This window comes from Centropristis striata, chromosome 23 (assembly GCF_030273125.1).
Source record: "Centropristis striata isolate RG_2023a ecotype Rhode Island chromosome 23, C.striata_1.0, whole genome shotgun sequence".
In the NCBI taxonomy this organism is placed as follows: domain Eukaryota; kingdom Metazoa; phylum Chordata; class Actinopteri; order Perciformes; family Serranidae; genus Centropristis; species Centropristis striata.
Window position 1 is genome coordinate 12783790 of NC_081539.1, and position 15160 is coordinate 12798949.

A 15160-nucleotide genomic window follows, 5' to 3' on the forward strand; every position below is an offset into this window, starting at 1 on the left:
TCCTGGAGCAAGGCCATAATGTAGATATAAAACAGGCATTAATGTGACCACCCCATTACTGAGAGGGGTCCTTCCAGAATCAGGAAGGACAGAAGACATCTCTGGAGCAGGTGGACTGCACACAAGATCAGTTCTGTCTCAAATATTTTCATAATATTACTATTTCCGTGCAGTGTTGGAACTGGTCGTCTTAAGGTAGTCCTTTGGTACAACGCAGTTTAAGTATTGATTTGAATATTTTTATCAATTTACATTGATTGATAATTGAAAATAATGTAAACCTTAACACTGTTACTCAGGATGAAGAATGTCTCTCATATAGCTAGTCCGCAAACTAGCATTGATTTCGAAAATGTCCACTGGTGAAACGCACTGTCCTATAGTACAACATGAAGTCAGTTTCACTTATTTTTTTCCTTTACTCCTATCATAATGAAAATTAACATAGTGAAAGCAAACATGTAAACAAACATTTTTTGTATTACAAGTTTTATTGAAAAATTAGTTTTAATATGCAAAAGAGATATAATCCTAGTCTAAAAAATGAATGGAGGTTAATGGACGGCCGCATTTGGATGGCCCGTCCTACCTGGCTGACGGGAGCTTCTCTGTCCTGCTTGGGGATTTCTTCTCCTCTGTTGCCCCCCTCACCTGTGGGGTCCCTCAGGGCTCTATACTAGGTCCCATCCTCTTCCTATTATATATTTTACCCCTAGGGGACATCCTAGTCAAACATAACATCTCCTTCCCTGTTTTGTTAAAGCTAGTTTGATTTCCATGTTGAAAGTGAGAGGCTGAGATGACCACCAAGGAAAGGTCTAGGAAGTTTAGGGAGAGGCTGAATGAAGATCCTGAGAGGAAAGAGAACTTCCTGAGAGAGAGACGCAGAAAGTAAATTTGACAATGTTTGATAATTAATTTGACTTTGTACACGACATGGGCATACTAGTACTCTGTTGTCCAATGGTGCAACGGAATGTCCTGTGGTGCAACAAATTGAATTGTGAGTGGAAAAGGTATTTTAATGAAAAATGTATGTAAAAAGTGTGGGATAGTACAATAATGTTATCATCACTATGCAGCTATAAGGATGAAATGAAGATTCCTTGGGTTTTATACCAATTATAATGAACGTAACCCAGGCATTTGGGTGAAGTCTCTATGTGTACATCTTATAGTATATAAATAACATAATTCTGAATTTTTTGGGGGTATGTTTGATGTGGAAATATAATTGGGACAAACTAATATGCCTTTGGCTTATCAATCTTATCTGTCCAACATTCTCTGAATTAAATAATGACATTCTTTATTGTGTTGCACCGGTGGACACATTTTAGGACTACCACACCAAAAAGTGAATAATATGTAAAGAATTAGAAATGGACACATTCAGTTTTGAATTATTCACATATAAGGGAATATAATTATATATCATTTGACATATATTTTTGAATTATTATTTTTTTCACTTTGAATTTGAGTTCACGTCAACCACCCATATATATATATATGATTACTGTGTCTCTCTTTTTGTATTTGTTGTTTGTCTCCACGGTCATCAAAGGTCACTATGCATGCGTAATTCACTAAACCTTGATAATATCTATCTATGCATTTATATTAATCAGGCGATATGATTTTGATACAATGATTATGTTTGTGTGTTAATGTTGATTTAGAAACTGTGATTACTTTAATTACATATATTCCATTTGCTTAAACTGATTAAGATTCTATAATCACAAATAATATTATCATCTGTTTTATATTTTTTAGACTTTAAAATGTTTGTCATAACACGTTTGCTAGCAGGTCAGGGCACGGCCTTGTTCCAGGCAGCAAGATTGTTGCCCAGTGGCTTGACGTGTCCCTGTATTGATTAAGACTGGAGAATCAGCGGATGAAGAAGGCAGCACTTCCTGGAAGAAATCTACCTTCATTATATAATAAACATTGTTAGTTTTGGAACTGGGTTTTTTTTTCCAGGGGAAGAGACCTGGTTCAGACTTCATGACCTGTAACCAGTCTGTGTGTATCAGGGACAGTTAAAAAGTGAACCTAGAGCTCTGTAACTTCACATTTCTTGACGTATTATAATAAACTTTTGTTAAACTGAGAACTTGGACGTATCCTGCTCATCATTCCCCATCAACGACTGCGCAGAAATAATTGGTGAGGATTTTTTGTTGTTGGAATCAGATTATTCAATTTTCAGGGTTTCCTCATGCAATTTTTCTAACACTTGGTACAATTATTGTCAATGTCCTCCTGAGGATAACCCTTTAAGGTTTTATTGATCGGGCCAAGGTGGCACTGTGGTGGCAGTCTAATTTCATATTTGCTACCGTGACCACACTATAACACTTAAGGCAATGAAATTCATAGGGGTGGTGTAGACTGGCCCCTGTAACGCACACACCCCGACGGCAGCCTCTTATTGAAAAATAAAAACTCAGTCAACCAAATAGTAAAGTGGTCTAGCAGACTGATTGGTGAGCCACAGCTCAACGTGGAGACCTTGTACACAAAACAATTACAGCGCATTACTGGTTCAATTTTAAATGACAGTTCCCATCCATTGCACACAGAGTTTCAGCTCCTCCCCTCTGGGCGTAGGTTTACAATCCCTAGGTGTAGAACAAACAGACACAAAAACAGTTTTGTCCCTGCTGTGCTTTGCACAGGTGTTTATTTATTGTTGCTTTTATGTATGTATTTACTATTTCTATATGTACATTTTAACCTTTATCAACGTTTTTACAGCCTAAACATTACATTACATGTCATTTAGCAGACGCTTTTGTCCAAAGCGACTTACAATAAGTGCATTCAACCTGATGGTACTAGACATAGACCACAGGAATCAAGTAAGTACATAACTTTAAGAGCTAACTGTCATTGCTACAGGAGTGCTATATGTTAAAGAAGAAAAGAAGAAGAAGAAGAGCAAATTTTTTTTTTTTAAACAAGTTTCATTTTATTTTGCTGTTTTATTTTGTTTATTTTTCTGTCTTCTTTTTTTTTTTTTGCTATTCGTATTTTAGTTCACATCAATATCTAAGTATAGTCTGGACCTGTAAGAACTTTTAATAATTTTTTAATTTATTTATTTTTTAATTTTATTTAACTTGCCATTTCTTAACTCCCACTGTCTTCAGTTGAATGATGTGTGATATGTGCCTCTTTGGTGTGTGTATGAGGACTCTATACTGCAAACAAAATCTACCTCTGGGTACAAATAAAATAAATAACATAGATAAAAAGATAAAGAAAACATGATAATGATAATGAATTTCATTTTTATTTTTGTATGTTTTTTATTTTATTTTTTTATTGTTTTTATTTTTTGTTTAATTTTTTAATTTTTTATTTTTTTAAAAAGAATTAAAATTATTTTTAAAATTTTTAAAATTATTTTTCATTTTTTTTATTTTATTATTTTAAATTCTTTTTTAAATTATTTTTTTCTTCGCTTCTGCGCATGCGCCGCTCCAGTGCACTTCTGCGCATGCGCGGCCCCGGTTCACTACTGCGCATGTGCGAAAGCCACGCATGCGCAGTAGCGCATCGGGGCCGCACATGCGCAGTAGCGCACCAAGGCCGCACATGCGCAGTGGCGCACCAGGGCCGCACATGCGCAGTGGCGCACCAGGGCCGCACATGCGCAGTGGCGCACCAGAGCCGCACATGCGCAGTGGCGCACCAGGGCCGCACATGCGCAGTGGCGCACCAAGGCCGCACATGCGCAGTGGCGCACCAGGGCCGCACATGCGCAGTAGCGCACCAAGGCCGCACATGCGCAGTAGCGCACCAGAGCCGCACATGCGCAGTAGCGCACCAGGGCCGCGCATGCGCAGAAGCGCAGGGGGAAAAAGTGAAATACAATAAAATAAATTACATTTTTAAAAGAAGTAAAAAGAACATTGGTGGAAGAAGTATTCAGATCATTTACTTCAGTAAAAAGTACTAATACCACACTGTGAAATGACTCCACTCCGCTCATTTTAACTACCTAATAAACTTTTAAGTGGTTTAATTTATAAAAATGGGTAATCACTTTAAATGTATCATGTTTTTCATTTTAAATCTTGACCTGAAAAGTAATTAAAGCTGTCAGCTAAATGTAGAGGAGTAAAAAGTACAATATTTGCCTCAAAATGTAGTGGAGTAGAAGTATAAAGTTACATAAAATGTACATAAAAGTACCTCAAAATTGTACTTTAAGTCCAGTACTTGAGTAAATGTACATAGTTACTTTACACCATTGCTACCTGCCTCTTCTAACTTATACATATCAGTTAAGAGTCCTCCTTCAGACACTGTATGAGGATTAAAGGGATAGTTTTTGCATTATTATACAAAACTTGTGTTAGAATAATTTGAATATTCTACGTTGTTTAAAATGAAATATATATATATATATATATATATATATATATATATAAATCATTTATTTTGATTTCATTCATGTTCTATTCTATAACACTATTTGTACGCATACTCTGCAAGATTTTGTATTTTATTTAATGTGTGCTCAAAAGAAATAAACAAAACACTTTCCCCTACAGATACCCCATATGACAACATTGTGGTTTAAAAAAATATAGTTTTGAACATGAACATGAAGGCCAAGTTGACAGGTGTAATTATTAATTTTTAATCCTTTCCCCATAAAACCTTTTCAAACCGGTAAGAGGAGAAAATAATATTTAAGAACAGCCACAAGGTGGCGCTCCCTGTTTGGATTAGTACAACAGGGAACAGAGGGGCTTCTCTCGTTGATAATAGGTAGTAATAAACTAATTGGGGTCTAAAGGAAGTTATTAGAACATACATCATACTTTTGCATGGTACTACACTTTAGTAGAATAACTGTTTTAAAAAGTGAATATTTTAAAATTAGTGAAGATGAGGTGTTGCCAGGCTTTAGGATTTTATAAGATATATATAACGAGACAAACAACCTGAACAACTTAAACTAGTAAGAAGAAAGTCATGATCCTTGGGTTTCAGAATAACAGTCTCTAAGATTGTATAGATATATAATTACAATAATGATGTACTATACTGATGTTGTCTACCAGAATGCCTCTATTACACTCTGAGATTTATAGTACACACAGTTTTTTGTACACATCATTACACAATGTTAGACTCGCTCAGTTGGTTCCCTTTAGATATAAAATGTCAATTTCACTGGTATCAATTTGTCTGAAACAGTTTTTGTTCCTTTTATGTCAAATTATCCGCTCTGCCCTCTGCTCAGATCCTTTTCATAGTTCCCCTTTAAGGTGTTCATTAAAAAAAAAGCTTTTATTTTTCAGGCTTCTTCTGATTGGAATAAAATTAGACAACCTGTATTCTTTGCTGTAATTAAGCTAATTTAAAATGGTTTGTTTTGTAATCTTATAACAAACTATCAGTTTTCAGTGGGCTGATGACATCACTGTTCCTATTGATTGGTTATTTTTATTTCACTTCTGAGTGTCTAAGACCATAACTTTTGTTTTGTTTTGTCTTGCTGGTTTGTTGTTTGCTTGAATGTTTGCTGGTTGTTTGTTGTGTTGTTGTTTTGTTAAGGCCTGTATTATTTTTATGTCCTGTCTCTGTTCTCCATTTGCTTGATAAGTGTGTGTTTGGGACCTCCTTGAAAATGAAATGATACATCTCAAGGGGTTGATACTGAGACAATACATTTCTGAAATATTATGACAAAAAGCTATAAAATTTGCAAAAAATAAAATAAAATAAAAAAAAGGAAGTTGTATATGTTACTTTGTGGCAAACTTCCTATCTGTTGTAAATATAAATATTGTATTACATATATATAACCATTTCCTTAGGGACAATGACGTTTTAAATGAGTTTAAATGAGAGCTTAGACACCTATTTCACATCATATTAACACTCAATTCCCAGAAACATGTTTTTCCACATGACATTCAGCTGAACTAAACTGAAATAAATCCATCTGACAGTAGGGGACACTAGTGCAAACTAAAACCAACTGTTCTGTTTTATCAGCCCATGCTCATGTTGGCCTAGGAAAATGAATGTAATGTCCAGTTACAAGTCATGGTGATTCATTTGGTTCGCTGTTTATAACTTTAGACACAAACACACAACATTTTATTTATTAATTAAATAAGAGCAATGAATAAAAAAGCAAAGCAATCATACAAGAACACAAAACTAAACTTTGTGTCATCTCATTTGAGACAAAAAGGCCTCAAAAATGATTTTCAACCTTTATCATTGTAGATAACAAAGAAGATTTATGTTGAATTTTGTTCCTTTTAAAGGCATTTATATCCAACTGACAATATTTAGGTGGACTCCTATTCTTAAAATGGTACACAGGCCTGTAAGTATTCATCTGATTGTTGCTTCACATCAAACAAACGCAACATTAATGCCTTTTCCCCTGTAAATGGTTGGTTTCTGTGGCAGCAGGCCTACAGTCAAACTGGGCTCTCCCTGCAGTCACAGATTCCAGATGACGCATGCGCAGAGTGGCTCCTCGGCCCCGTCAACCAGGCGAGGTGGGTGGGAGAGAGTTGCGTCAAACTGCTACTAATGAGGACAAAATACCGGATATCGGATCATCTTGTTTTCAAAATAAATCTTAAAATTCTGTTTTGATGGGGGATTTCTCTGATTTGTTGCAAAAACAGCTATAGCTGTGAATTATGATAACAATTTGATTATATATCACCAAAAGATTCATTTAGAAATCCTAGCATATTGATTTTAATTTAATTAATTTTTAAAAAATGATTAAAGTCATTTTTCATGCAAAGAAGGCAGAAAGTGCACTTTTTAGCTTCTCAAATTTGGAGATTCCCTGCTTTTCTGCTTTATATCTGACTGTATATATATTTAGTGTTTTGACCAATAACATAATATATTTAAAGACTTCACTTTGAGAATATGGGATGGACATTTTCACTGTTTTCTGACATGTTATAGGCTAAACGATTAATTGAGAAAATAATCTGCAGCGTAATCAACACTGAAAATACTTTTTAATTTCATCACATTTTGCAGTCTACAAATACCATGATTTAAAGACAAAAGGTCTAATAACTTGACTCAGTCATTCAAACATTAATTTAATTGAACATATCGTCACACTGTTAAAATAATTGCCTAAGTCATTTTTTGTCTAAATTGTTTTTGTTGCCTAAATCATCTCCTCATGACGCCGGCCATCTATGGTAAAATCGGCTATATCCTCAGTTGATCAGATCATGTGATTTTACCCCTTTAAGATCATCACTTCTTTGACAATTTGCCACATTCATAGGCATCAGATAAGAACCCAGCAAAGAAGAGCCAGAGGGAGATTGTTTATCAGTGTTTTATTGTTGACACTAATATTTGTAACACTTTACTCTAAGGTGTCTACATAAGAGTGACATGAGCGTGTCATAAACATGACATGGGATGTGTCATGACCATTAATGATACTTTGAAGTAACATTAATGCTCATGATACTTGTCATGTCATGTTTCTGACAGGCTTGTGTGACTCTTATGTAGACACCTTCAAAATAAAGTGTTACCATATCTTGCTTAAGTCAAAAAGGCATGTCCAAAAAATTGCCTAAGTCATTTATTTCTCTTAAGTTACATACTTTAAACACAGTGTTATTACTATGCCAATAGCCATCCTTTTGTTACATCCTTTTTGAGTGAAATGATCAATAAATGTCATATGTTACTTTTGGTGAAGTTTTTTGTGTTTGCTGCAAAACTTGAAAAAATGACTTAGGCGATTATTTTAACAGGGTGACGATATTAAAAATAGTTTTCCTGGGTTTTATTTTGAAAACCATAACCGGAATTCACGTCTTTCCTTCCCGCTGGCTTGACCGTAGCTCCTCTGAGAAGCTCCAGCGCGGCCGAGCAGGAGAGAGTGGCAGTGAATGTGTCTGCGGCAGCGTTTACCGTTAAAAAACAAAAACTACGGCCGGAGAAGAGAGGACCGAACCCCGCTGCAGTCAGAGACCACCTCGGCAGACCATGGACTATGATAAATCCTAAACAGAGGCTGGTAACGGTGGGCTGTTTTGACGACAAGCGGTTTATTGAACATCTGTAGAGCATAATGAGGGCATCCGCTATTCTTTACGGTGGTTTTTCCTCCGAGGTTTAGTTAGACGCAGAGTGACACTATTTATAAATGCGTCGCTTTTAGACACCCTCTGAAGGAATAGCCACACCGAGGGGACACAGCCCGCAGAAATTTAGTTAATTCCCTCCTCCCATGGCCCCTGGGGAACAGTGAAGTCATTTGAGAAGTCACCGGAGAAGAAGACACGTCTTAATCATCTCGATAGTTTTACACAGTTTCGTGAGGAAAATCCGCTTTCCCCCTCCCCGTTCCAAGACTCCCACCGCTTTTTCTTTTCATTTTAAATCGTACATGGTTTTGTCTTTCTGAGCATTCATCGCCAACCCTCCCGTGGGCATTTTTCCCGTTAAAGGATGCCGGATCAAATATCGGTGTCCGAGTTTCTCTCGGAGACAACAGAGGATTACAATTCCCCGACAACATCCAGCTTCACCACCCGACTGCAGAGCTGCAGGAACACAGTGAATGTGCTGGAGGAGGTAAGGCCGTGGTGTCAGCCTGCCTGCAAGCTGTGTGTGCATGATGGATGGATGGATGGATGCATGGATGGATGCATGATTCAGGGTTCATTCGGATGCTTGAAATCCTTGAAAATGCTCAAATTTTAACGTTGTATCTTCAAGGTTTGAAAAGTGCTTGGATTTTGGATAAAGTGCTTGAAAATGCTTGAAATTCTTACTGCATTTCTCGTGCAATCTGACTATAGATAATCACATGTTCAATAATAAAAACTACTAAATTGAATATTGAGATTAGCAAACTGTACTTGTTACTTGTGGTTGTTAAAAGCGTAATACCATCGCTGTTGGTATGGTTGAGTGAAATGACCCCTTTTAGCATGTAAGTACTCATCTAAAACATGCAACTTACAACCGTTGTAAGGTCCTGGAAATGCTTGAAAATGGACCTTGATAGTCCTTGATAAGTGCTTGAATTTGACCACTGAAAAAGTGTAAGAACCTTGATGATTGAAGGTTAAACAACACAACCAAAGATGCTATTTAATAACAGTAAAAAGCAATACTTTATGTAAATACAGCATGTTTTATTGGTAAAATGCATTCCATACACAACCAAAGCTGCATGCAATCAACCCTTAATTCAACTGGTGAAGTATGACAGCATTTAAAAATCATCATGCATTTTTGTGTTGCAAATCCGCCCACCTGAAAAGAAAATAATTGCACCTGTTGAACCGCAGTAGGTATGAAAGTGCATTTTTGATGTACCTGCTGCAAAAATGGACACCCCCCTACACACACACGCACACACACACACACACACACACACACAGTGGCTGCAGAGCTGGTGTGTGTAGGTGACCTCTCATCTTGTGATTCTGCAGCTCTTTCTTGCCAGATATGTAGAGTAATAATAATGGAGGGGGTGGATGGCTTTGGTGGTGTAGGGAATAGGAAGATGTGCACTCAGGCCTGCAGCTCTCTGTGTTCACTATTACATAACTCACAGCTCAGAGCATGCTGCCAGGCTGTAGCAGTGTGTATGTGTGTGTGACAGAGAGAGAGAAAGACCTTCTCTAGTCACTGGCAGTCAGATCTGGATTAACTGTTTCAGGATTATAGAGATTCCCCACTCTCATATAGGCCAGATTGCATTAAAAAAAACGAACAATTTCTTCTTTGAAGTGAAATATTGCGCAGAAACGCACCCAAAGTCACACTCCACGATGCTGTGTCACCTTTGATCATGTAGGGCGAGCGTAATCAGGCCAGGCAGGTGGGTTGCTATATATGTGTGTGTGTGTTTCAAACATCCCCACCCCCACCATCACCCTCCATCGGCATCCTTTCTGCTATGATTAAATGGAGCATCAAACCAGGGGAGCGCACACCTTAGCTGCTGTCCATTAGCACCAAAACGTGACCTCATTTCCCACTTAAACACATTTAGCTGCAGATTTGAATGACTTTACACTCACAGTATTTAGTATAATATGTCATGTAAAGCAGAAATATTAAAAAGGGGATTATTTGTGATTAAATAACTCTGCAGATCACATGTAAACATAACGATGAGCTGGACCAGATATGTTTGTTGAAAGAAAAAATACACAGGCCTCTCTTCAACATCCTAACAGCTCCTACAGCAAACAGTCTGTGCTATCATCACGTCTAACTTCAATCCTTTACAAGCTTATTATATCATGATAACAATAAAAAAAATCGACCAAAACAGGACTATAGGGCCGTGTTTATTCTCAACCCGGAGCACACTTTGTGTCTGCTGACTGTAACAAGGAAAAGGCTCGCATCATGAATCACCTCTCTGGCTCTGTGCCTTCTGAACCCAGAGACTGCAGCAGCACAAACGAAAAACATCTGTTAGAAAAGGGCCGCCATGTGCGCGCTGGGCTTCAGTAGCCGCTCTGGAATTTTTGCAGAGATCACATGACAAGGAAGACCATTATACTGGTACCGAAAGAGCGAGCAACATGCTCTTCAGTGTTTAAACAAAGGCAAGATGCCCCTGAAACATTTGGGGGCGAGGACTCGTCAGCCTGTTGGCTAACTCAAACTGGGATACACCCATCAGACGGAGGCTGTGGCAAACACTCCGGCAGCAGACAGCCAGCCTAAAGCCATGAATACTGTTAGATTAGTGTCTGTTTAATAAAATTAGCTACCCTGTTTGATCCCTGCGTCGACATGCAAGGACTCACTTGCATCACCCGCCCAGAGCTGCTGCAGTGAAGGGAAACCGCCTTGGGCGTCTCTTTGCCTGAAGAGGAGTTTGTTTAAAAATCTTTCTGCTGAGCTCCAAGTTCCAAACTTTAAGCATTCATCCCCCTTTTTTTATTCTCTCCTAGTCATTTCCTTGCTGTGTTGACAAGGTAAATTATGCAGAGGTACGGCTTGAATATTTAATGGTGTAACTTGAGGGGGTGAGTTGACCCCACAGGAAGGGTAGTCATCCTCTGAGTCATGTGGAGGTGCAAAGAAAGACAGCAAAAAGTTGTCGCAGCATCATATCGTCTTAATTCATCAATTATTAATCAGCGCATAATGACACCAAAGTATTCACGACTCAACCGCCTCCACCCTGTAACTTTTCTCTCCCTGTGTGGCGGCACTAAGGTGTTTACTGTTTACACTTGGATTAGTGCTGTAATATGCAGAGATAGTCTTAAAAATAATCTTTCTGCTGCCTTGCCTGTCTGAGAAACAGGAGATGGGGGCATTGTGTATGTGGGTGGCAGACAGGAAGTTGAGTTGGTATGCGGTGTGGGTTTTATTTTGGTGTCATCTTTGGTGCAAAGGAGTCATTGTTGTGGTGGTTTTTTTTCCACTGCATTTCCCAGAAAGCAGTGTTGGATTTTCTGTTGGTGAAGCTGGAGAGACTGCAGTTTATAATAATCTTTTATCCCCATTGAAGCGATTAGCTGCAACTAACAACATGTATTTTCATCATTGATTGCTGTCAGTAATACCAGTTAATGTCCTTTCATTTTCCAGGAACTCAAAGCCTTAGGATTGGTTATCCAAATGATTCCATTAACGTCAATATAATTCTAAGAAAAGCATTAAATCTTTGGATATGAGACGCTGTAACCAGTGTTTTTGATTTAAGAGTGGTGGATGACATGTTGGTCAGTTGGTTCATCAGTCATATCATTTTGTTTGTTAATTAATTCTCCCAGCACTTGATTTTTCATAACCCAGTTGGTTTTTTGGGTTTTATAACCATCTGACCTTTTCTTGAGTTCAACCCACCACAGTACTGATTAAACCTAAAATATGTGAGGATTTCGTTGTTTTATTGTGTAGTTTGTGATATCCAAGACTTTTGTATTGATTTGTGTCTGGAACATTTTTCCACAAGAGCTCTGGTTAATTGTCAAACAGTGTATAACAGTCAATCCAAAATTGTCAATAAATAACTTTCTTTTAACAAACAATTAGGCATTTCTGCAGTAGTGGAGAGTGTTGATAATGGGTCCTTCTATGAACTTTCTACGTATACAGTATGTATGCTTTTGTATATATTTTTACCATTGCCAAAGTATATTGTTTGTATTTTCTGTAGTGGATTTTTTACCTCCACCAAGGAGGTTATGCTCTTGGTTCGGCCTGTTTGTACAGAAAAACTACTGACCCAATTTTCATGATTTCTTGGTGGAAGGTTGTAGCGTCGGCCAATGAAGACCCCTTTAAATTCCAGAGTGGATCTGGCTTGATCTGCCTTAGAAACACAATAAATTAGAGCCGCAACATTAGTCATATAATTGATTCGTCAGTTGATGGAAAATGAGTTGGCTACTATCCTGACAATCAAATAAGTATTTAAGCTAAACTATCAACAATTCTCTGGTTGCATTCGCTTCAACATGAGGATTTTCCACAATGAATCAGAGCAACGTTCCTTTGCTCTAATTGGTTGTAGATCTATCTAATCGTGTCCAGAGGTATTTTGGTCTGCAGCCATTGACACTGGTCCTTGCAAATCAAAAATGAACTAGGAGGTCCTGGACTAATTTAGTCCTTTAATGTCAGGCCAAGACCTCATGATTAATCAAGAATCTAATCAGCTGATTAATTTATAATGAAAATAATAGTTCTAACAGCAGCTCTACAATAAATGTCACCTTAAAATACTTCTGAAAGCTTTAATCTAATTTTCTCCTGCTCTATACAAACTCAAATAAAAATGTGCAATCTATCATCAACTGTGGAATTTATACAAAAATATCAGTGCATCTCTAATTGTTCCACACACTGCTAGTTATAACATGTAAAACTCATAATTTCCTCACAAAGACTAATGAAGAGCAAACAAAAAACTAACTATAAATACTAAGCAGATTGTGTCTTTCCACGCAGCAGCAGAGAACAGAAACTCTGACATTTGCTTGTTTGAAAATGTCACAGGTTATTACTCCATTGCTTTCCTGCTTTCTGTGATATAAGATAATATTAGCAGCAGGCACTTGTTATTCCCCCGTGGGGCATGTATTGTCTCCCTCTCTACCCCACAGATGGTACTCTGCGTCACTGGGTTTGCTTTCCTAAACCACAGAGAGCCATAGAGCGATACAAGGGAAACCCTCACTACATTGGCATTCCTTTGAGCATGCCTCTCACACCACATCACATGGGCCGGACCAGAAAAATGTTGACTTTTCACAGTCATTCTATTCAAGCATGGCTGGGCTTGACCTAATAGGCAGAGGCCTTTTATATTTTTTACTTTTATATAACAGCCTTTTCAGCCGCAGCATTTGAAGCTTGAGACACTTCACAGAGTTTGATGCTATCCTGTGTTTGAAAGGAAAAAAGCTGAATGAGGAGTTTTATTCCGACCCACTGCGTATTTATATTGGAGTCATTGCCTGAAGTCATCGTAGAGTAATTCAAAGATTGTGAAAGATGTCGTTTATAAAATGTCCCCTAACTGCAGCCGGGAAATGACTTTACATTCCTGCCATTCGCGTAAAAGCTTAAAAGTTTATTTATGTCAGTTTATATGAGTTAGTGTCACTCCAGTCAAATGTTGGATGACTCATTTTGGAAGAATCTCATTTTTAAAGTGCCCTGTGGAGATTGTGACCACTAGTGAAGCTGTAGAGACTGATGGGATACACATTTGTGTCACATGCAGAAATACAGAAACTTTCCATGGGAGGTTAAGCTGGGGAATTTAGGAAATATTCCAAATCGGAAACGTTTCATGGGAATTATGGAAATGTATGTGAATGAATGAGAATTAATGGTAATTAACTGGAAATTTACTTTTTGTTTTGTCATAAGCAGACATCCATGCAAAATGATGCATTTAAAAACATGACATTTCAGATTTATTTGTAAGTAGAACATTATCGAGTTTTAATTATTTTATTGAACAATCACTTCTTTCATTGAACAACAAAAACATGAATGTTGAGTTCAATTTTACTCATTTTTGAATGGAAAAAGAACCCTGAAAGAAAAATACATAGGAGGAAATTTGTTGTGGATGTTTTACTCAATAAATTACAGATATGGCAGATTACCTGAAGTAATACCAGTTAACATTAGTCCAATGTAAATAGAACTATAGGTTGAGATTAGTATACGCTTGGGGCCAGAAATATATCCTGTTCAGTTTTCTCTGTGTTTTTCTCTGCTTCTCCCAGTTGGCTGAATCTTCTTATTATTACTCAATCACTCTTGCAGTCACTCACAAATACACTGAGGCTGCAATTAAGCTGCTGATTAAACCGAAGGAGATGATGTCCTTGTGTCTAGTCTTAAAATGTAAAAATAATCTCTTTACTGCCAACTAAGGCAAAGAGAGAAGCTCTATCTGGCAGCATTTTGGCATATTTGTTGGAAAAATATGATTATTTGACCATCAAACATTTTTTTCTGTTGGTTTACTAATTGTCTAATTGTTACATCTCTTAAGTACACTATTAGAAATCATACTGTTTCTTTTTTATATAGCCCCTGATAGATGAAACAAAGCCCTTATAATTAAAATTATCAAACAGTGGAAGTTAGAGGATGTTGCTGACTGCCAAAATACAGAATTGTTATCTAAAATAAACCCGGAAACAAGCCAGTGAAAAAAAAGTAGAAAGAAAAATGGCCCAGAATTGAACACACTCAACATGTTTGTAAGGCCTGAAGACATACACAATGAGACTGTTGCTGTCAGTAAACAAGACCATGTTTGTTTATGAAAAATATCCATAGAGTAGATGATGACTCATAATGACTAAACACTTGCCCCAGTAGTTCATGTTACTAGTGTGACACGATGTTCGGACATACAGAGACTACATTCCTTGCCCTCCAAATACTGGAAATAAAACTTGATTCATTTTCACAAATCAGCGCCCAATACGTAGTCGGACAATGGAAGCTACAATTATAATCTGACGGTAGGGCTGGGCGACATATCAATATAAAATATATATATCAGATATCAGATATATCAGATATATATCAATATATTTTTAAATGTGATATGGAATTAGACCATATCGCATATATCGATATAGTTCAATTTTTTTCTTTCTTT

General features: G+C 37.3%; 1 protein-coding gene across 2 annotated transcripts in view; it reads left to right on the forward strand.

Moving 5' to 3' along the window:
• Positions 1-7906: 7906 nt before the first annotated feature.
• asap1b (ArfGAP with SH3 domain, ankyrin repeat and PH domain 1b) overlaps positions 7907-15160 on the forward strand; it is a 74926-nt gene continuing 67672 nt past the window's right edge. For both annotated transcript variants that reach the window (XM_059327354.1, XM_059327356.1), the window contains exon 1: positions 7907-8619. In XM_059327354.1, the coding sequence (XP_059183337.1) occupies positions 8494-8619 (126 nt within the window). In that variant the 5' untranslated portion in view covers positions 7907-8493. The remainder of the gene's footprint in view (positions 8620-15160) is intronic.